The sequence below is a fragment of the Osmerus mordax genome, chromosome 11, assembly GCF_038355195.1.
Source record: "Osmerus mordax isolate fOsmMor3 chromosome 11, fOsmMor3.pri, whole genome shotgun sequence".
Classification (NCBI taxonomy): Eukaryota; Metazoa; Chordata; class Actinopteri; order Osmeriformes; family Osmeridae; genus Osmerus; species Osmerus mordax.
In genome coordinates, this window is record NC_090060.1 from 11,182,367 (window position 1) to 11,202,519 (window position 20,153).

Below are 20,153 nucleotides of genomic sequence, written 5' to 3' on the forward strand. Positions count from 1 at the left end.
GTCTTCAGCAGGAGGACGGGCAATAAACGTAGCTCTTGTATTTTTAACTCCACTTCATAGTTGATAAAACTCTTAAGTGTTTTTTCATTCAACTGAATGCACATTACCACTATGTTAATATATGGCGACTAGACTACTGATGTCCGACAGTCTAGGCCGGTCTACTGAAAGTATTTGTGGTCCGAAGGAACTACAGTATTCCTTTCAAAATACTTCGCAAACGTTTGGTAGCTACTGTACTCAACACATGTTCTTGGTTTATCCAGTGTTCAGAGACAATTTCAAGCGTGTCCATATAATTCAGGAGGTGTCTATTTGGTAATATAGTAGAAATCATTACCAAGGAAGTGGTTGAATCCCTCATTGATGACTGCAACACGTTGGTCAACAGCAGACTTGTGAATATTTGTCATTGGGCAGTGTATAATTCTGGTTTATTTCTTTTTGACTAGGTTTGGCTGAACCTGAAGATTCACTATGCCAGGAAGGTAAGCGATTTTTCTGTATCCAGAGGTGTTATGGAGATGTGCTTTTAGTGTCAGTTGTCTAAATCGTTTATAATTAAGTATTGTAATTAATTACTTGCAAGTGTACTACTTACTGCTATTTATTGGTAGTTGGTTGATGACAGTCTTGGCTGATGCCCTTTGTCACTGCTGTTCATGGTGTCTACTTATTTCTTTTCAGACTGTGGAGCAAGGCTATCTTTGCCGGGTACAAGCGTGGCCTGAGGAACCAGAGGGAACACACTGCCCTGCTGAAGGTGGAGGGCGTGTACACTCGTGATGAAACAGACTATTACCTGGGCAAGCGTTGTGCTTACGTCTACAAGGCCAAAAAGTGAGTGCTGTCTGAGTGCTCCATATTCTTGTCATCTTGTCTTTTGTAGATTCCAGAGTCTTATGTACCCTTCAATGATGGTCAGATGATTCAGACACTTGATACAAATAGTGCAGTGGTGTTCTCTTTGAATTTATGTTATGATTATTACCTTGTCACACCATTAGGTTTTCTCCCTTAATATCAAATTTAATTGACCTAAATTATTCATGCATCTTTAAAGACTGGATATGTGCAGTATTTAGTCTGACTGACCATTGTGGTTTTCTGCACACCTGGATTGGTCAGGTGTTCTCGCACGTTGAGTGATTTGGCTTGTTTTTGGATGCTTGCACAGTTAATGTCATTTTACCTCTTAAAATGCTTTAATTTTTTCTTGTGCCAGAGAACTTACCGATCACTTTGCATGTCAGCATTGAACTTGAAGTTTTAACACATTTTGCCTTCTCTCAAGGAACACAGTGACTCCCGGTGGCAAGCCCAACAAGACGCGGGTGATCTGGGGCAAAGTCATGCGTGCCCATGGCAACAGTGGGATGGTGCGTGCCAAGTTCAGCAGCAACCTCCCAGCAAAGGCTATTGGACACAGAGTTAGAGTGGTGAGTGGCCCTCAACACAAAATCTGTCAGTCTGTTACAGGTCTGTCACTTGTTTCCCCCATTTGTCGTTCCTGGGTCCTCTGACTTAAGCACACTCTTGAAAGCTTGCTGTTCTAGCGTCTAGGTGGAAAGGATTATACTACTGTATACTTCATTTAACAAGTCGCCATTTCACTGCACACATCAGTGACTACAGCTGGTCATCTAGAGCCCCCCTGTGTATCCTGATTAAAGCATCATCGTTACAGATGGCACTGCTTTGTCAATTTAGTTTTCACCCCCACTTATTTGTCCCGTCACAAGGTGGACCCTGGGTCCTCTCCCATATGCTAATTCAGTTAACAATGCACATGAACAAAGCAATAAAATGGCACCGGAGTGTGGTGTTTATTTAAACAAATTTACATCCGCACCCCAGTCTCCTTCAGATTATTTGCAAAATTCAAGCATTTGTATCCATGTGTAAAAATGTTTACTTCTGTGAACACAGTATGAATTAATATCCTATCTCTGTTCTTGTCTTACAGATGCTGTACCCATCCCGTGTATAATGTGCTGTTGTGTACAATAAACAAGTCAGGTCCAAATAGTTCTGTCTTGTCTTATGTCAACTTCTACTTATTCTTGACTAGACCAGTCAAGGTGTCTGGGAGGGGAGGGGGGGGGGGGGGGGATAACCTGGGCCATGTATATATTTTTTTCTTAAAACTTCCCTGTTGCTTCCTTTGAAAAAACACTCCTGGTAGCACTCAACATTAAAGAGCAGGGACAGGGCCTCAATCTCACCAATTTACCAACATTTCACCAAACAAAACATTTTAACGTTTCAGTATTGTCAGCAGTCAGAGCATGCCCTTCTTCCATCCTTTTCAGTTATGACCAACAGATGCCAAAAAAAAATCCCCTGGAACTGCCTCTTTTTTTTATATACATCTACTAATTTCTTATTAGATCTATTGAAGGTTGTCTATTTCATCAGCAATGCTTTTAGTTTGACTCATAGTCCATCACCTGCATCTTGGAGAGAATGAAATGCACACAACAAAAGGAAAAGATTCTTGGGTGACAATATCGCTAATTTTTATCAAACAGTACTCGAGAAGTTTTATTGATTGATGCTGTAGAAGGACTTTTATTTTTATATAACAAATTACATACTGTACATATGGTGGTAAACTTGCTAGTTCTGTTATTCTTTATTGAAATTACGAGCGAGTCTGCCTGAAAGCGCAGACTCCACCCCTAAATCTTACTGGTCGTCAGCCGTTCATGGGAAATGTAGGCTTTTCTATAGAAAAGACAAGCATTTATGAGGCTTGCGTTCTAGCTAAAACTACATATCCCATCACAAAAAAGTACAGCGGCTGTCTCAAAGAGCTGCTTGATAAAGAAGTGTTTTCCTGTTGTCGCTTATCAGGATCTGCTGGTTGGCTAAAGAGACGCAGGTAACTAGTCTACGACACTTTACAGTATTTTATTCATTTTTTAGCAACGATTGACTTAAATATGTAGGAGCTATTGATATAGACGAGTGCATTAAAAAATTGCGTTATAAATGTGGAATTTGTAAGCCTGGCAGATACCAGTTGGATAGCATCATCCTATAAAAACTAAAGACGTATTATAAACTGCATTGCGCGTTTGAATTATTATAAACTGCATTTACCCCCCCATCATATTTCTTACTTGCAGACCACTAGCTTCCATACAATAATAACGAGAGTGGACAGACTGTTCGTTGGCGTGTATTTCCTTGATGCTCGATCTCGGATGAGGCGCACTAGTCTGCTTTGTACTAGAACAGTCGATACAGATGGCTGTTATTTTAAAATAATATAGGCCCCTAATCATAGTATCAGGCATTTCCTGTAGACAACGCCTGGATGTGGCTGTCATTTATGATGATTGTTCTAGATGAGTAAATAAGGCATCTATTGGAGTGGAATTTCACAAACATGATGTACTCTATTGTCTATTGTGTAAAACTGTTAATGTATTTTATGTCTCAGGTTAAAACGAAGCACACGGAGGAAAAACCAGTCAGCTCCTATGTTGGTTATAAAAGATGAAAGATCATGATTTGGGAAAGGACTACCTGGTGCCAGTACCCGTGTACCGGACAGTGCCAAGCAGAGATACTTTACCAGGCACAGAGGTCAATTCATACCAGCATGCCAAGGTCCAGGTACGTCTGAATGGTGTGGACACAGCTCATGTTTGCATGACTGAACTGTAGGTAAAAACTCAGGCTCAATGGTTGCAGTGATTATCTTCATCAAAACTCTATATCGCTTTTTAAGTCTCGATTTGGGCATATTATCAGCAGTTCATGTGTCTTGGGTAGTGTTGGGGTTACTGTGCCATACATATATTGTATGGATCCTAAAGAAATATAAATACAATGTAACTACAGTTTTTGTGTTTGTAGTGGTACTGTCTGCACCCAGATCCTAATTTGGGAAATAAGGTTATTGTTGAAATTGTGCTGAGTCACTGAAATCTCTCTCCCATACATCCATTCAAAGAGGAGATGGTTGTATCGATCCCAGGCCTTCATAATTAGTTGTTTTCCTTTTCTCTTTACTTACTGGAAGGTGTGAAACCTAGTATATTTTCTGGAAATCCCATTACAGTAATTGGTTTTACAGATGATATGGCCGGCATGTCCTATTGCACTATGTCTTGCAGTTCAGATAAATTGTGCCAAAACCAAGAGGGTCAAATTGTCAAATGCAGGCAGAACCTCTGTGACCACGACCTGTGGCACTTCCAGTTACAATAGCTGAACAGCTGTTGTTTTGTGTCGTACGTACAGCTCAGCCTTTTACGTTGTCAGCAATGTTTTGTTCAGCCCTATCCTTGCAGTCAGCATTTAGTGTGCAGGTTAGATATTTAGGTTTATTTATGAGGTCTATTTTTAAGCATCTGCAAATGCCTTTTTCCCATTCTTTCTCTAAATATTAGGCTATGTATAATTTTTTCCATCCTTTTACCTTTATTACTAGATTATTTCTTTGCGGCCTGTGTCTATTGGTTGCTTCAGTGAATCCCAAACCTACTGCAGCTTTGCTTTGATTGTTTACATAACTAAAATCCTCCCATTCACTGCCCCATTGGCCCCAGTAGCCAATAGCACTCGAGGATTCTGTGACGCAAGAAGCTGTTCTGCACCGGATTGGCTGTTGCCAACTGAATGGGTGTGACGGTTGTATGGTTGTGCAACGTGAGAATAGAAACGTGAGAAGGGAGTGATGGAGAGAGGGGGGCTGGCTGGCACATGCTGAGAAGCACTGTAGTGCTCTTTAACTGGCAGCATGCCACAATTATTCAGTGTGATATGGATACAGCCGTCTCTTGTCATGAAAATTATATAGTATTTCTGCTAACTCCCGTTTATATTCAAGTTAGCCTTTTTGAAAGTATTATATTTTTTTATATTTAGGATTTCAATTTGAGGACTCTTCCAGACTGTTCTACAATCACTGCGCTTAAAGTATGCTTAGGTTCTCATGCACTTAGAGAATCTCTGACACTCACTCCCTTATAGTTTACTATCCGTGTGCCTGAACCTCTCACAAGGACTGTGTGACAGAATTATAAAATAGGGGGTGATTCATGGCTCAGCAGACGCAGTGGAAGTTTGTGCTTTAGTAGGATTTTTTTTAAACTGTGTTTTCTCTACTGTGCTACAAAACACTGTCATGGCACAATGATTCAGCACTTTCTTTGATGCACCATTTGTGTGTATTTGTGGGACGTATACCTGGCATAGAGTTTTACTAATCAAGCTTGGCCAAGCTCATTTGTCATCCATACTCCTGCCTGTACAACCTCTGCATTTATTCTAGGCTGTGGTTGAGTTTGTCTGCACATCAAATTACATATCAAATGAATATCTGACTTTAATCATAAAAATTCTATCACCCGCATGTCCAAAGGATTCTTGTTTTCTAACTATGTCGTTTAGAGTCCCTTTAACAGCACCTACTTGTGCTTATTTTGACTGTGTGCAACCTAGTTGGGGGCACTATTTTCAGAAATTGGGATGTCGGGAGCTTGACACACATAATATTGATCTATAAAGTTGCTCTCGTTTTAGTGAGCAGACATAGATGGTTAGTGTGTTGCTGAGGTAAGTCTGAGCAATTCTGAACGTCAGAATATTCTCCAGGAAGGAAGGAAAGTTTGTATTTGAGCAATAACAACATCTGCATTAGCCTAATGTAGGATGCAATCCTTGCAAGTGCTGTCCAAGTCCATGTCTAAAGGGATGTCTGTGATGTCACTAAGGGTGTTGGTGGATGCCTGTGTCTCTCAGAGGGGCTCTTAAAGAACGCTGCGTTCCCTCTAACTGCGTAATCCTGCAGGCTTTTATTCTGCCTCTGTGGGTTGAGAGAGAGAGAGGGAGAGAGAGGGAGAGAGGGAAAGAGGGAAAGAGAGAGCAGTTTTACTTCCATCACGTTATTGGCCAGGGGCACTCTGTCATTTAGCCAATCACCATTGGCAACAATCTTTCCACGGGTCAAGCATTCCCACAGGATCATAGTAGGAGCATAACCTCTTCCCCAATTAGGTTATATTGTGCATGTGTTCATCTAGAAATAGGGCGAGTGATTAACCCCCTGCTCTCATATTTATTATTAGAGACACATCTCACACAATATCTACTCATTTGATATTACATTCTCCTAAATCAGATTTGTCTTTTATGACAATATTTTTCTTTATGTATATGTTTTCATTGTGCTTGTCAATGCAGCTTCGACAGGGCAGCTGTAACCTTGAGGAATCAATAAAGTACCTCTCTACTCTCTCTACTTTGTTTAGCTGATTGTTAGTTCGTCACACTTCTGTGCCATGCTCAGTTTAGGCTGCTTATGGGACTCTGTGTGATAAGCGTACAGAACCTGTGAGTCGCTTCGCATGAGCTTGTCCTCTCCAGTGTCTCACACTGTACAATGTGCCGTCCTTCCATCCCCTTGAAAAACCACTTCCAATGCAGACGATGACATAACGATGACTGTGTCATTATTCTTTAGGGATGTAGTCCTGGAGATGTACAGGATGATGCATCATTAGTGCGTGTAGTCATATAACGTTCCGTTCTCTCTCCATTTAACTCATCACATTCCACAATCTCTGCGTTTAACCCCAGGATGCTCTGGAGATGGCGGCAAGGGCGGAGGGCGGGCTGCCTTTGGAGGGAGACAGCGGGCCTCACATGAAGGAGGAGGAGGAGGAGGAGGATGGGATACGGAGCAAATATCACCACAGCGTCAGTGTTCTCAAGCCCATCCGCTCCACCAGCAAGTAAGCAACGCCACAGCACTCAACCTTTCCAACACCTCAAACGAGGTGGTCCAATCAGAGAGTGTCCCTCAAACTAACTTCTTTCACCCTTACCTCTTTCACCCCCCTCCCTCCCCAGACATCAGCACCCAGTGGACAATGCCGGCCTCTTCTCTTTCATGACCTTCAGCTGGCTGACCCCCCTGGCCATGCGGGCCCACAGGAAGGGTCAGCTCCTGCTGGAGGATATTTGGGCCGTCTCTCAGTGGGAGAGCTGCGAGACCAACCGCCGCAGGTCAGTGCCACAATGGACGGAACATGCTGGACTTTTCTGAGGAAAAGAGACTTCGGATGTCACTTTTCCTTTGCCACATTGGGTGACTCCTTAGAGACTGAGTCATTCATGCGTCGGTAGCTGTGTGCTGGTGCTCGACTGGAGTTTAAGGATGCCCTGTCTGTGTGTTTCTGGCCCTGCAGGTTGGCTGGGCTGTGGGACGAGGAGCGCAGGCTGAAAGAGGACCAGGCCTCTCTGTGCAGCGTGGTCTGGGCTTTCTGCCGCACCCGCCTGCTTCTCTCCATCCTCTGCCTCATGGTCACACAGCTGGCTGGCTTCAGCGGCCCAGTAAGTAACACCATTTCATCCTCTCTGCTCTGTGTTTACCTTTCAATGTCTCGCTCTCCCTTTTTCTCTCTCTCTGTTTCTTTCTCTCTCTCTCACTCTCTGTCTCATGTTGATAGCAGGGTGTGTGTGCCTGTCCCCTGCCTCTCTCCCCTTGCCTTCATTAAGGCTGACACCTACAGGTGAGTGTTCCTTTGAGGCAGACAGGTATCCCCCCCCCCCTTATACCCCTACTTAAAACCCACCACAAGATCCCACTTTGACAAACTCAGGGCTACAGAGGTAGCAAATCCAGGGGAGGGGAAGCCCTCCTGTTTGTTGCCCTCTAGTGGGTTTGTTTATGTGTTGTAGTCTCTGTGAATGTTATTTACCACTTGTTATCATTATGGCTGCGTTTGTCCTATGTTGGTCATTTGATGCTAACGGGGTCCACCATGTTTGTAGTCCTCACTTCACTGAAGATAGGTGCATTAGGGGGTCAGGCCAGGGGTGTCAGGGTTAACCCGTCATTTCTTACCTAGGATGGTCTCTGTCATCCTATCTTTGCTGGGGAACACAGTGAGTCACTCTCCTCCTCCACTCTTATGTGCTCCAACAGCACTCAAATTGTCTCTAGAAAATGATCCTTGTCCCTCATGTGGAATCCATCCATCTCTTAAGATCCCAAGTGAGGAACAATGCCCCACATGCCCTGTCTATGGTGGCACAAGACCCAAAGTCTCTCACTGAGTGTGTCAAACTAAGCCAAATAGTTACACGCGGTTTACTCCCACTCAATCGGACACAGGAATCTAGTCCTGCCTGTGGCCCAGTGAGATGTTATATGGGATGGTGGAGACCAGTGAGAGGCTCAGGAAAAGGAAGGTTAAATATACTGGCTAGATTGGGGTGGTCCAAACTCACTGCTCCCCCATGCAAGATATGTGTGACAGAGGCTGTTCTCTAGAATCCACAGGGCATCCCTTTAAACCTGCGGAGAGAAATAGAGAATGAAGCAGGCAGAGACCCTGGTGAAAAAAGACGGCGAGGTAAGGGCATGTTTCTCATGCAGGGATGGATCACAAGTTGTTTCTCTCTCTCTCTTTCTTTCTCTCTTCTCTTTGTCTTCTCCTCAGTTTGTTTATATATTTTCTCCTTACTTCCCTCTATAAAACCATTGGAGGAGAGGGCCTGAGGGGAGGAACCTCTGACCTTCCCCTCCAATGACTGTTGACTGAGATGAGGGGATTGAGGGCAGACTTGTTAAAATGATGTGGCATTTTTGACAGTTGCTTAATGTATCCAAAATGGTCAAATGTTACAAATTTTTGGAAAGAAGATGGACATCCTCCGTACTGCTCTTAAATAGCTCAGGCTCCATGGTTTTTGGATCTGCTTTTCTGTAAATTCTTGATAGGGTGTTGATAGGCTACTGTTTAATGTTTCTGTGGTTGATACTTTTTTATTTTATTATCTGTATAAATGTCCAATGCATAATTGTGTTTTATGAAAAGCACTATTTTGAATAGAAATAGCCACCCAATAAGTTTTGGATTGCAAAATCAGACTTCCGCATTAAGTGCCAAACAAATTGAACTGTTGCCAGATGTGAGGTGTTTGGACCGAGACTCCTCTCAGGCTGGAAAAGGGCCCTCAGAATACTGGGCCCTCAGAATGCTGGGCCCTCAGAATACTGGGCCCTCAGAATACTGGGCCCTCAGAATGCTGGGCCCTCAGAATACTGGGCCCTCAGAATGCTGGGCCCTCAGAATACTGGGCCCTCAGAATACTGGGCCCTCAGAATGCTGGGCCCTCAGAATACTGGGCCCTCAGAATGCTGGGCCCTCAGAATGCTGGGCCTATATCAGCAGACTCTGCTTTTGGGCCTTCCAAGTTCTCCCCAAGTCACTACAAACTTTCCACCGCCTAGTTGTTCTGCTGGTAGAACATCAATTGATCTGTGCCAGCTACACTGGACACAGGGTATCTGTATTGATATTACCCGGATCATCTTTGGACAGTGATAAAAGGGGGAAACCAACGGTATGTGATATGTTACATCTCCACCCAGTGGACTGAACCAAAAACACATACAAACCAAAAGACTGAAATGCTATGGATTAAAATGAACTCTGAGAACTAAAGATTTGTTATTTTTATGTTTTACGTTTTTGTCATTTTTCCATTGTTGTCGATGCTAGTGCAATGTGTTTTTTTTTGTTTACAACACACAAAAGGTTTAAAGGTTTCCTATTTGCCTCTTTCAATAAAAATAAGCTTTTGTCAAAGATGTGGGTTTGCCGACACTCCCTGTTTGTGGATAAGTAGCCTACTCCCTAAAACGTTTTTCAGATTGTGGGTTGAATGGAATGCATGCATGTCATTATATGTGAATTTGTGTGCTTCACTGTCCATGAATATTCATAACTAGAGAATGAAGAAAGACAGTTATAATTGATTGGTCAACCTTAATTGCTCTGCTCCATTTTTGTCTGTGTGTTGCTCTTGTATAATCTGACATTAAATTTCAGGAAGTTTAGACATAACTGCGTGGTCCCCCTCTACCTCTCCCTGGTGTGACTATAGGTAAAATGTCTCTGAATTCACCTGACAAAAATAATAGGAGATGTTTGGAATGTTCTTCTCCGTGTCACCAATTAGCAGTGTCAACATCTGTTCATTGTTTCTCTCATTCTTTTTGAAGGATCTGTATAATAAACGGCCACCAAAGGTAAATGGTGAGAGTTAAAATTTGAAGGGGCTGTTATCTCTATATAGAGGATGGTCAGTTTCTCTCAAGAAGTCATAGGATGTTGCCTATATATAGAATGTGTACATTGAATTGACAGAGGTACTACTAGTTTTGATTTATGGGGGGGGGGGGGATTTGGAGGGGAGCTGGGATGTGCTGCTACTGTCAGTCATGCCTCCTGTGCTCTGTCACCCCCTCCTCCCGCCCTCTCCTAGGCCTTTGTAGTGAAGCGTCTGTTGGAGTACACCCAGCAGGCCGAGACCGACCTGCCCTATGGCCTGGTGTTGGTGCTGGGATTGCTGGCCACCGAGCTGGTTCGTTCCTGGTCCCTGGCACTCACCTGGGCCCTCAACTACAGGACCGGGACCCGTCTGCGTGGGGCCATCCTCACCATGGCCTTCCACAAGATCCTGCGGCTGCGCAACATCCGGGACAAGTCCATGGGGCAGGTGAGACCTGAGGGACGGGCAGCTGGTTTTCACTGATATGGTATCAAGCCGGTTGGTCGGATGAGGTTCTGGACTAATGCTGGTCCCTGTTTGATCTTCAGTTGATCAACATGTGCTCCAATGACGGGCAGAGGATGTTCGAGGCGGCAGCAGTTGGCAGTCTGCTGGCAGGCGGGCCCCTCATAGCTGTGCTGGGGATGGGGTTCAATCTGGCCATACTGGGGCCTACCTCTCTACTGGGCTCTGCAGTCTTCATTCTCTTCTATCCTGCTATGGTGAGCACTTTGGTAGCATACACACCAGGCTTACTGTTATTCGCAGACCATTTGCCATTGATGCCTTTTGATTGTGTGTGTGCATGCATCCCTGTTGCAGATGTTTAGCTCCAGACTGACCGCCTACTTCAGAAGAAAAGGTGTGGCCGTGACAGACAGGCGTGTCCAGAAGATGAACGAGATCCTCAACTACATCAAGTTCATAAAGATGTATGCCTGGGTCAAGGCCTTCTCCCAGGATGTTCGCAGTAAGTGCCTCGCACTTTCTCCTCACCCCGGTCCATCTGTCTCATGAAGGGGCGGGGCTGACGGGGCTGTGTTTGGGCTTCCGCAGGGATTCGAGAGGAGGAGCGCCGTATCCTGGAGAGGACGGGATACTTCCAGAGCATCACTGTGGGCGTGGCTCCCATCGTGGTGGTCATCGCCAGTGTGGCCACTTTCTCCACCCACATGCTGCTGGGCTATGACCTCACAGCTGCTCAGGTACGTTCTGTTGGTGCCTACTGTTGGACTCATGGGACTCCTGATCTCCTGATCTGAATAGTGAGTCTAATAGTTTCTTCTTCCTTCTCCAGGCCTTCACTGTCGTGACTGTCTTCAATGCAATGACCTTCGCCCTGAAGGTCACCCCCTTCTCAGTCAAGTCCCTGTCTGAAGCGTCAGTGGCCATGGAGAGGTTCAAAGTGAGACCTTTTTTCAGAAAAAAAGTTTATCCTGTCTCCTGTTACTCCCTCACTTACTTTTTCAGATTCTTTCTCTCACTCTCTCCCCCCCCCCCTTTCTCTCTCTCTCTCTCTCTCTCTCTCTCTCATGGTTGTAACTCTGGTACTTTCTCTCTTCTACCCTCCAAACTCTTCTTCATATGCTCCAGTCCCTGTGTGTTTGTCTGGCTCTTGGTATTGATGTTGGGTCTCGTCTGGTGTAGTTTGCGGGACATCAGTGTTTGTCCGGGAGGAGTTCAGGCCTGCCTAATACCCAGGTTAAACAAGGCTCTCTGAGATGTGTTTGCTCAGGCCAGCTGGGTGGAGGTATGGAATGTGCTGAGGGAGCAGGAACTGATATATGCCCACTCAGGGCAGAGCTTTCTGTGCTCTGTGCCTAGCATGGCCTCTCTCCCTCTCTTTCCCTTCACAACCACCTCTACAGAAGCTCTCTGAGGTGATGGAATCCTCTGGGTGACAGTGCCAAAGGGCCCAGTTTCTCATGGACACTCTAAATTCTGAAGATTATTTTGGGATTAGATGGAGATGTGAGAGATATGCAGACACAGTAGCCAGGCGCTGTGATGTCGGCTGGTGGGGCAGGAGGAGTTGAGACTGGGATTATACATCTTTAGATCAATTCATATCCTTTAAAAACACCAATAGATGTGTTTGAACTGGCTGAACCTTAGATCTCTCCATCACCCTGGTTTGAGCTCTGCCATTTGTGTCCATTTGTTTATGTGGGTGGGCATATATGGATTACAGTGGACTTCAGGTGCATGTCCATGACATCCAATGTGTCTTCCTGTGCCGTTGATTGTATAGAGCCTGTTCCTGATGGCGGAGGTGGAGATGATCCGGGCAAAGCCCCACAATCCCCAGGCTGCCGTGGAGATGACCGGGGCTAGTCTGGCCTGGGACACAGCCGGACACAGCGCTCAGCCCACCCCCCGCGGCACCCCCTCTGTTGGCTTGGCCCAGAGGCGCGGGAGGCGCAAAAGGCCCCAGGATGAGAAGCTGGAGGACGAGCAAGAGGAGCAGCACGGGAACCTGTTAAAGAACGGGGAGGTCGAAAATGAGATTCCCTCCAGCCCAGAGCTCACTCTCCCACCGATCCCCAGCATCAGCCAGCGACTGCAGAGAACACTGCACTGCATCGATCTCACTGTGCAGCAGGTGTGAAGCAATGTCTTACGGTGCATCTCTGAGTGAATTGAATCTACCATTCTGTCTGTGTATCAATTATGTATTATGTTTTCTCTCTTCAGGGGAAGCTGGTTGGTATTTGTGGAAGTGTGGGCAGTGGGAAGACGTCTCTGATATCTGCCATCCTAGGACAGGTTGGCACCTATCTTCAACTCTGGACTGCCAGAGACAGTATCATGTACCTCTTTGACTACAGACTTTGAGACTCCTCCCCCAAAAGCTGGATCGTAATATATGAATGATACTCCCTCCACAGTCTTTGCCTTGTTTTAGTGATACACAAAAAAACAACAAGAGGTGTTACTTGGCAACCCTGCAGACCCTTTACGTAACAGAAGATAAGGTCTGTTTGTTTTCACCCTTCAGATGACCCTGCTGGAGGGCACTGTGGCAGTGGACGGTGACTTTGCCTACGCTGCCCAGCAGGCCTGGATCTTCAATGCCTCTCTGAGGGACAACATCCTGTTTGGGAAAGACTATGAGGAGGAGAGGTACGAAACAAACATTCCATCTACCTGTTTTGGTTGAGGTCTTGTTAAAGGCCTCAGTATTTAAAGGCTGTAAGCAATGATTCAAGATTAACACAAATATACAGATGTTCTCATAAAGCCGGAATGAGAGGATAGAAAGAGAAGGGGACAGAGGAGAGGAGAGCATGGTGGTGTTATGGAGATCTAAAGTAAATGGGTGATTGTATGTAATGCAACCTTCCACCATGAGGTGACCCAGTCTGCTGTGTTGTCACAGATATCAGGCGGTGCTGAGCGCGTGTTGCCTGAGACCTGACCTTGCCATCCTCCCCAACGCTGATCTGACGGAGGTAAAAGCATTAGCCTGTCAGCCTTTATGGAGATTTGAATGAATTACGGATCTTTTTAATTGTGTCATAATGTCACAACTCAGACAAGGCCAACAATACCCCTCCTAAGGTGTGACTAATGAAGTAGTGACCATCAGCATGTCCTTGACCTTCAGTCTGTCCTTTTATTCATTGTTAATGGACTTCTTTCTGTGTGTGTGTGTGTGTGTGGTCTCTGATTAGATTGGCGAGCGTGGTGCCAACCTCAGTGGCGGGCAGCGTCAGCGGATCAGCCTGGCGAGAGCCCTGTACAGCGACCGGGCCATCTACATTCTGGATGACCCTCTGAGCGCACTGGATGCTCACGTGGGAAACCACATCTTCAACAACGCCATCAAGAAGCAGCTACGCCACAAAACAATCATGTTTGTCACTCACCAGCTACAGGTGACTATGAGGGACTGTGCATGAGCTCAGCCAAACAAAACCAGAATGTCAGAATGTCACCTGAGCGGTGAGGGAGTCGGACTAGTAATCCGAAGGTTGCCAGTTCGATTCCCGGTCATGCAAACTGACGTTGTGTCCTTGGGCAAGGCACTTCACCCTACTTGCCTCGGGGGAATGTCCCTGTACTTACTGTAAGTCGCTCTGGATAAGAGCGTCTGCTAAATGACTAAATGTAAATGTAAATGTTTCCCGGCCCCCCCTCAAAAGGCTTCTTTATTTTGTGTTTGTATTTGTGCGCAGTACCTTGTGGACTGTGATGATGTCATCTTCATGCGGGAGGGCAGCATCACGGAGCAGGGCAGCCATGAGGATCTGATGCGCTTGAATGGAGACTACGCTGCCATGTTCAATAATCTGCAGCTAGGAGAGACGCCCTTCATAGAGGTGAGGTGGAAGGGCTGGGCCATTGTTCTGTTCCCGTATGCTTGTTCGTCTATGAACAATTTAACTGTCCAGAGTATATAGTCTGACATGATTTGAATGTTTTTCTTTGAATAGGTGCCCAACAAGAAGTCTGGAAACTCGTTAAAGAAACCCCCAGAGAGCACCAAGTCTGGATCCATCAAGAAGGACAAACCTGTTAGCAAAGATGGTACATTATGATTTGACCATACCTTGTGTTGGCTTGCATCCGTGTTTGTACTGTATCTCTGTGTCGGTTGGCCGGCCCCGATTTGGTGGCGAGTTTTCAATCTCACTGGGTCCCCTCCCTCCATGTTCCTGGCTGCAGGTCAGCTGATGCAGATGGAGGAGTGTGGGCGGGGCTCTGTCCCCTGGTCGGTGTACGGCGTCTACATCAAAGCCTCAGGCGGGGCCCTGGCCTTCCTGCTCATCCTGGCACTCTTCGTGCTCAACGTGGGCAGCATGGCCTTCAGCAACTGGTGGCTCAGCTACTGGATCAAGCAGGGCAGCGGGGTGAGTGATGAGAGAGACTGAGCGGGCACAGTTTCCACTCTCCCAAAGTGCTGCGTGACGGCCGGTGTCACGACACCACACAAGCGATGATTATACTGAAATATAGATGAGTTCAGTTTTCCCACGGCTATGTTCTTACTTCCGGGAGAGATATGGAAAGTAATCGCCGTTGAGAGCATGTGGAAGCAGAGAGGTGAGCTTCAATATTTCATGTGTACGTGACCTACATGAGCATGTGATTTTACAGTTGGGATTGGTGTGTGTGTGTGTGGGGGGGGGTGTATTAGAGCTAGGGATTGTGTGTCTTCATTAGTGTAAAACTCAGGAAACAAAGGGCAGCCTTGAGAGCCCATTAAGCAGTCACAGCGTGTGTGCTGCTGCTGACTGAGACTCATAAGGAGCGGATAAACAAACAGTCCTTCCCGGCTGCTCTCAAAGACACCCCCTCCACCACCACCATCCTCCACCCTGTGAGCATAGCCATGTACTTTTAACCAACAACATTCTGGATGTTTGCTGAGTGTGGGTTTGTCTGCTTCTGTGCTTGCAGAACACTACCGTGATGGTGGGGAACAGCTCCGTTTTGAGTGTCAGCATGAGGGACAACCCCCTGATGCAGCACTATGCCGGCGTCTACGCCATGTCTATGGGGGTCATGCTCCTGCTTAAATTTCTAAGAGGCATCATATTTGTCAAGGTAAACTGTGTGTGAATTCATCTCTGTCCCTTTCATTTTTCAGTTTTTTCCTTTCTTCACATTGCCTGTTTGATCCCTTAGGGCACTTTGCGGGCATCTTCCAAACTACACGAGGAGCTTTTCCGTAAGATCCTCCGCAGCCCTATGAAATTCTTTGACACCACTCCTACCGGTCGCATTCTCAACCGCTTCTCCAAAGACATGGATGAAGGTAAACTAATAAAGTCAAAAGTTAGATTTATTGTCATGTGCTCAAACACAAGGTCATTATGGACAATGACATTCTTGTGACCTAGCAAGCTATGTCGTGGCATTTTTTTAAATACTTATTTACAGTATAAAAAACAAAACACAAGCAGCAAAAATGGCCAAACACAAGCAGCAAAGATGGCAAAAAGTATTTCAAAAAGCAGCCCAAAAGTAATAGAGGGCGCCACTCAAGTCAATCATAAACACTGAGGAAAGGCACCTGATAAACACAGCAAAGCTTTAAAACCTCTGTCATTGTCTCTCTTCCTCCCTACAGTGGACACGCGTCTGCCCTTCCAGGCGGAGATGTTAATCCAGAATGTGATCCTGGTGTTCTTCTGCATGGGCGTGATCGGCAGCGTGTTCCCCTGGTTCCTGGTGGCTGTGGGCCCGTTAGTGTTGCTCTTCACCGTGCTCCACATGGTGTCCAGGGTCTTCATCCGGGAGCTCAAGCGCCTGGACAATGTCACCCTGTCCCCCTTCGTCTCCCACATCACCTCGAGCATCCAGGGCCTCACCACCATCCACGCCTACAACAAGGGTCACGAGTTCCTGGACAGGTGAGCTCCTCCTGCTCAACTTTACTGTACTCTACTCTACTCCTGGGGAGACAGTAGAAAGGAGGGCTCTTTCCCTACCCCTTCCCTCTCACACCCAGGTGAGTTCCAGGGTTCTCGTTTCACAGGGTTCCAGGCAGCTAAGCCAGTGTTGTTTGTTCTCCCAGGTACCAGGAGTTGCTGGACCAGAACCAAGCTCCCTTCTACCTTTTCAGCTGTGCCATGCGCTGGCTGGCGGTGCGTTTGGACGTCATCAGCGTGGCTCTGATCAGCATCACGGCACTCATGATTGTCCTCATGCACGGGCAGATCCCCCCAGCCTATTCTGGCCTTGCCATCTCCTATGCTGTTCAGGTAAGCTCCATATATGTGCTGATGAGACATGTTCACTTCCACTTGGTCTGACCTTTTGTAACAAGATTATTATTTTTTTTGAACCTATTTCAAGACTTCCTCTTTCATTTCTCCTGTAATTAGATCCCAGTAGAACTGTATGGAAACACTATACTGTACTGATGGGACACATATATCGAACAATTGAATAAAAGGCTGAGTGGTAAACCTAATAGATATGAATGTATATAATTGGGTAATGAGTCCTTTTTCTCTCTTCCTCTCTGTCAGCTCACAGGACTGTTCCAGTTCACAGTAAGACTGGCCTCTGAGACTGAGGCCCGATTTACTTCTGTGGAGAGAATTCACCACTATATTGAGGTATGCTTTGCTGATACATTGTCATACTATGTGTGCACAGTAGCTGTGCTTTGTGGTTTGCCATCTCTGGTGTGGCGGACGTGGTCTGATCCTCTTCTCTGTCATCAGTCCCTCGCTCTGGAGGCCCCGGCCCGCATCAAGAACAAGGCCCCCCCTCCAGACTGGCCCCAGGAGGGAGAAGTGGTGTTCGACGGGACAGACTTGAGGTACAGAGACAACCTGCCGCTTGTTTTGAAGAAAATCTCCTGTACCATTCGGCCCAAGGAGAAGGTTGGGATCGTGGGTCGAACCGGTTCAGGTCAGTGAGCCTCGTTAGATGTCATAACAGCTTTAGACAAGCTGCTCCTTGTTTGGACGGAATGGTTTGCAGAGCTCGTCATTAAGAACGTACGTTTATACGGTCCACAGGGAAGTCTTCTCTGGGCGTAGCACTCTTCCGCCTGGTGGAGCCTTGCGGCGGCACCATTAAAATAGACGGCATCAACATCTGTGACATTGGTTTGGCTGACCTTCGCAGCAAGCTGTCAATCATTCCTCAGGAGCCTGTGTTGTTCAGTGGTACAGTCAGGTAGAGGATTTTATAACCTTCTTAGATTACAAATCTATCCGTTAGTGATGATGGCTCCTTTTTGTGTCATGCATTGTAACAACCTTCATCTCTCCTCACACAGGTCCAACCTGGATCCCTTTACTCAGTACTGTGAGGAGTCCATCTGGGACGCTCTGGAGAGAACCCACATGAAAGAGTGTGTGAGTGTCAACAACACTAACCTAAAAAAAGCAAACGCAAGCATTTTACTGGTCCGTGTAAAGACTTTCGATTTGGAAAAGCAAACTAATTTCCTCACCTTTGTTATGTCTCTTTCTTTGCCCACTCAGGTATCTCAATTGCCCTTGAAGTTAGAGTCCGAGGTGGTAGAGAACGGAGAGAACTTCTCAGTTGGAGAGAGGCAGCTACTGTGTGTGGCCAGAGCTCTACTGAGGCAATGCAAGGTGAGTACAGGACAGTACACCATAGCCAATCTTGAGGTACATTAAATATAGAATTCCAGAAACACGTTTTGCTGCCTCAGCCTGACGCAGCTTCCTGTGTTCCTTTTCCACAGGTCCTGATACTGGATGAAGCAACGGCCGCCATGGACAGTGAGACAGATTCGCTGATCCAGGAGACAATCCGCAATGCCTTTCAGGACTGCACCACCCTGACCATTGCCCACCGGCTGCACACTGTACTTAACTGTGACCGCATCATGGTGCTTAACCAGGGACAGGTAATTATAGACTACTCAAGACATGCCACAAAGGCTAGATGTTTATCTTTGGAGATTTGATAACTGATGTATTACTATTTTAGGTATTAGGTACATATTATTATTTATTACTATCTTCTCATCATAAACCTTGTCTGTGTCAATTATATCCAGTTGGTAGAGTTTGATGAGCCGTCCAACCTGCTGGCCAACGAAAACTCAAGATTCTGTGCCATGCTGGCTGCTGTGGAAAACAAGATTTCTGTAAGAGGATGAACAGCACTGGAGGTAGACACATGTCCGACGGGGGAAGGACACCCCGGCAGGATCCCAGCCATCCTCTGAGATCTTGCACTCTTCTTCTGCATACCCACAGCTTACTGCTCAGCCTGTTCATGGGTTTTTTACATCAAGCTACAATGTGGGTGGGCACTTTGCACCAGGCAAACGCAGCCCTGAGGATATGCCTGCTCAGAAATGAAGGTCAGCCAGAATGGTCAGGGAACCACTCACACTGTACTGTAATGTCTTGAGTAATATATAAGAAAAAAAGCTTTACATGTAGCTATATTCATAGCATAACTGGTCTGTTTTATAGGATATATCTATATACATATATATTTACAGTGGTAAAATATGCAGAGTTTATTTTTTACTGACTCTGTATGTACAACGTAGTTGTATGAAACGTATTATGTATAATTAATCATTGATGTGCGTTACCATCATTGCAGTCTAACTTACTGTTGCTTTTTTGCAACATAAAACATCTGTAATCCTTTTGTCTTGTTGTGACTTGAACCCATGAGCCCTTAAAAACCCTGGAGCTACAGAGGGCCAGAACGGACTCTATAGGAGGAAAACGTTGCTGCTTGTTTTCAGTGTTTCCACTGGGCATTCAAAGGGCACAGTTGATTAAAGGCCTTGTTTGTTTTTTTCCCTTTTGAATCTGTTACTTACTGTTGTCATTTTCAGATGTTTTTTTTTAAATATCTATATATAATGTTGTTTGCTGTTTAAAAGTTTGTTGTTGATGTGTCACAGCCCCTTTGCACTGATGGTGGAGCTGCAGGGCTCACTGGCACTCTCTGCTGGTGGAGAGGGGTCCTGAGACTGTTCTGAGCTGTGTTTTCACATTGCAGAAAAGATGCCTATGTAGCACACGGTCTCTATTGTTTAAAAAAGCTTGCATTCTCTTTAACCTGACTCAGTCAACATGTTTTTGGTGTGCATATAGGTGTTTGTTGGTCCAATCGATAATGATGGACCAGATCAACACTGATTAAGTCCTGCACTGAGTGTAGGTAAACTGCCTGTTGTGCAGTATTGAGTTGATGTTCAAATTGGTACTGTAATTCCAATTAACCTCTAAACAAGCCTTGCAGAATGTGAGTCTGTCTTTCTCTGTCATTTTTATTACTTTTTATAGCCTTAGCATGACTTCATAATTGCCTTGTTAGCAGGGTAGAGTGAGAGGGTAAAGGAGGGAGATTGCTTTGAAATGTCAATAAAACTATTTTAAGGTTACTTAATGTTGTGTCTGTTTTTGATATTTACATTGTGAACTGGCCTAATGGGAAGCTATCTCTTACAGAAGACCATTGACTAGCACCTGTGGGAATATGATCCTTGACATGCATCTTATGCTGCCTCTTGTATTGCATGTCTGCCTACAAGGCTCAGGGTTAATTATGGAGTGAAGTTAATGCGTACTGTAACAGGTCATGCCGCTATGTGTTTAAATGCAGTTTAA

At 45.7% G+C, this 20,153-nt stretch overlaps 2 protein-coding genes across 4 annotated transcripts; both read left to right on the forward strand.

Moving 5' to 3' along the window:
- The first annotated feature begins 446 nt into the window (after nt 1–446).
- Nucleotides 447–2,026, forward strand: rpl35a (ribosomal protein L35a). Its single transcript, XM_067246190.1, has 4 exons — nt 447–488; nt 688–840; nt 1,295–1,439; nt 1,967–2,026. The coding sequence occupies exons 1-4, from the start codon at nt 478–480 to the stop codon at nt 1,988–1,990; spliced, it is 333 nt and encodes a 110-aa protein (XP_067102291.1). The 5' UTR covers nt 447–477; the 3' UTR covers nt 1,991–2,026.
- Nucleotides 2,027–2,861: 835 nt separating this feature from the next.
- Nucleotides 2,862–19,932, forward strand: abcc5 (ATP-binding cassette, sub-family C (CFTR/MRP), member 5). 3 transcript variants are annotated; one of them, XM_067245672.1, is made up of 29 exons: nt 2,862–2,884; nt 3,449–3,624; nt 6,595–6,749; nt 6,868–7,023; nt 7,206–7,350; nt 10,294–10,527; nt 10,629–10,802; nt 10,903–11,050; nt 11,137–11,285; nt 11,378–11,485; nt 12,332–12,682; nt 12,775–12,846; nt 13,079–13,203; nt 13,460–13,532; nt 13,755–13,958; nt 14,259–14,402; nt 14,517–14,610; nt 14,749–14,933; nt 15,484–15,630; nt 15,712–15,841; nt 16,157–16,439; nt 16,604–16,790; nt 17,061–17,150; nt 17,259–17,448; nt 17,559–17,718; nt 17,822–17,900; nt 18,030–18,143; nt 18,257–18,421; nt 18,575–19,932. In XM_067245672.1, the coding sequence occupies exons 2-29, from the start codon at nt 3,505–3,507 to the stop codon at nt 18,674–18,676; spliced, it is 4,284 nt and encodes a 1,427-aa protein (XP_067101773.1). In that variant the 5' UTR covers nt 2,862–2,884; nt 3,449–3,504; the 3' UTR covers nt 18,677–19,932. The 3 variants fall into 3 exon arrangements, with proteins under 3 accessions (XP_067101773.1, XP_067101774.1, XP_067101775.1); XM_067245673.1 differs by lacking the exons at nt 2,862–2,884; nt 3,449–3,624; nt 6,595–6,749; nt 6,868–7,023; nt 7,206–7,350 and adding exons at nt 7,548–8,375; nt 9,858–9,912; nt 10,031–10,064; XM_067245674.1 differs by lacking the exons at nt 2,862–2,884; nt 3,449–3,624; nt 6,595–6,749; ... (13 more) ...; nt 14,517–14,610; nt 14,749–14,933 and adding an exon at nt 14,952–15,126.
- Nucleotides 19,933–20,153: the final 221 nt, after the last annotated feature.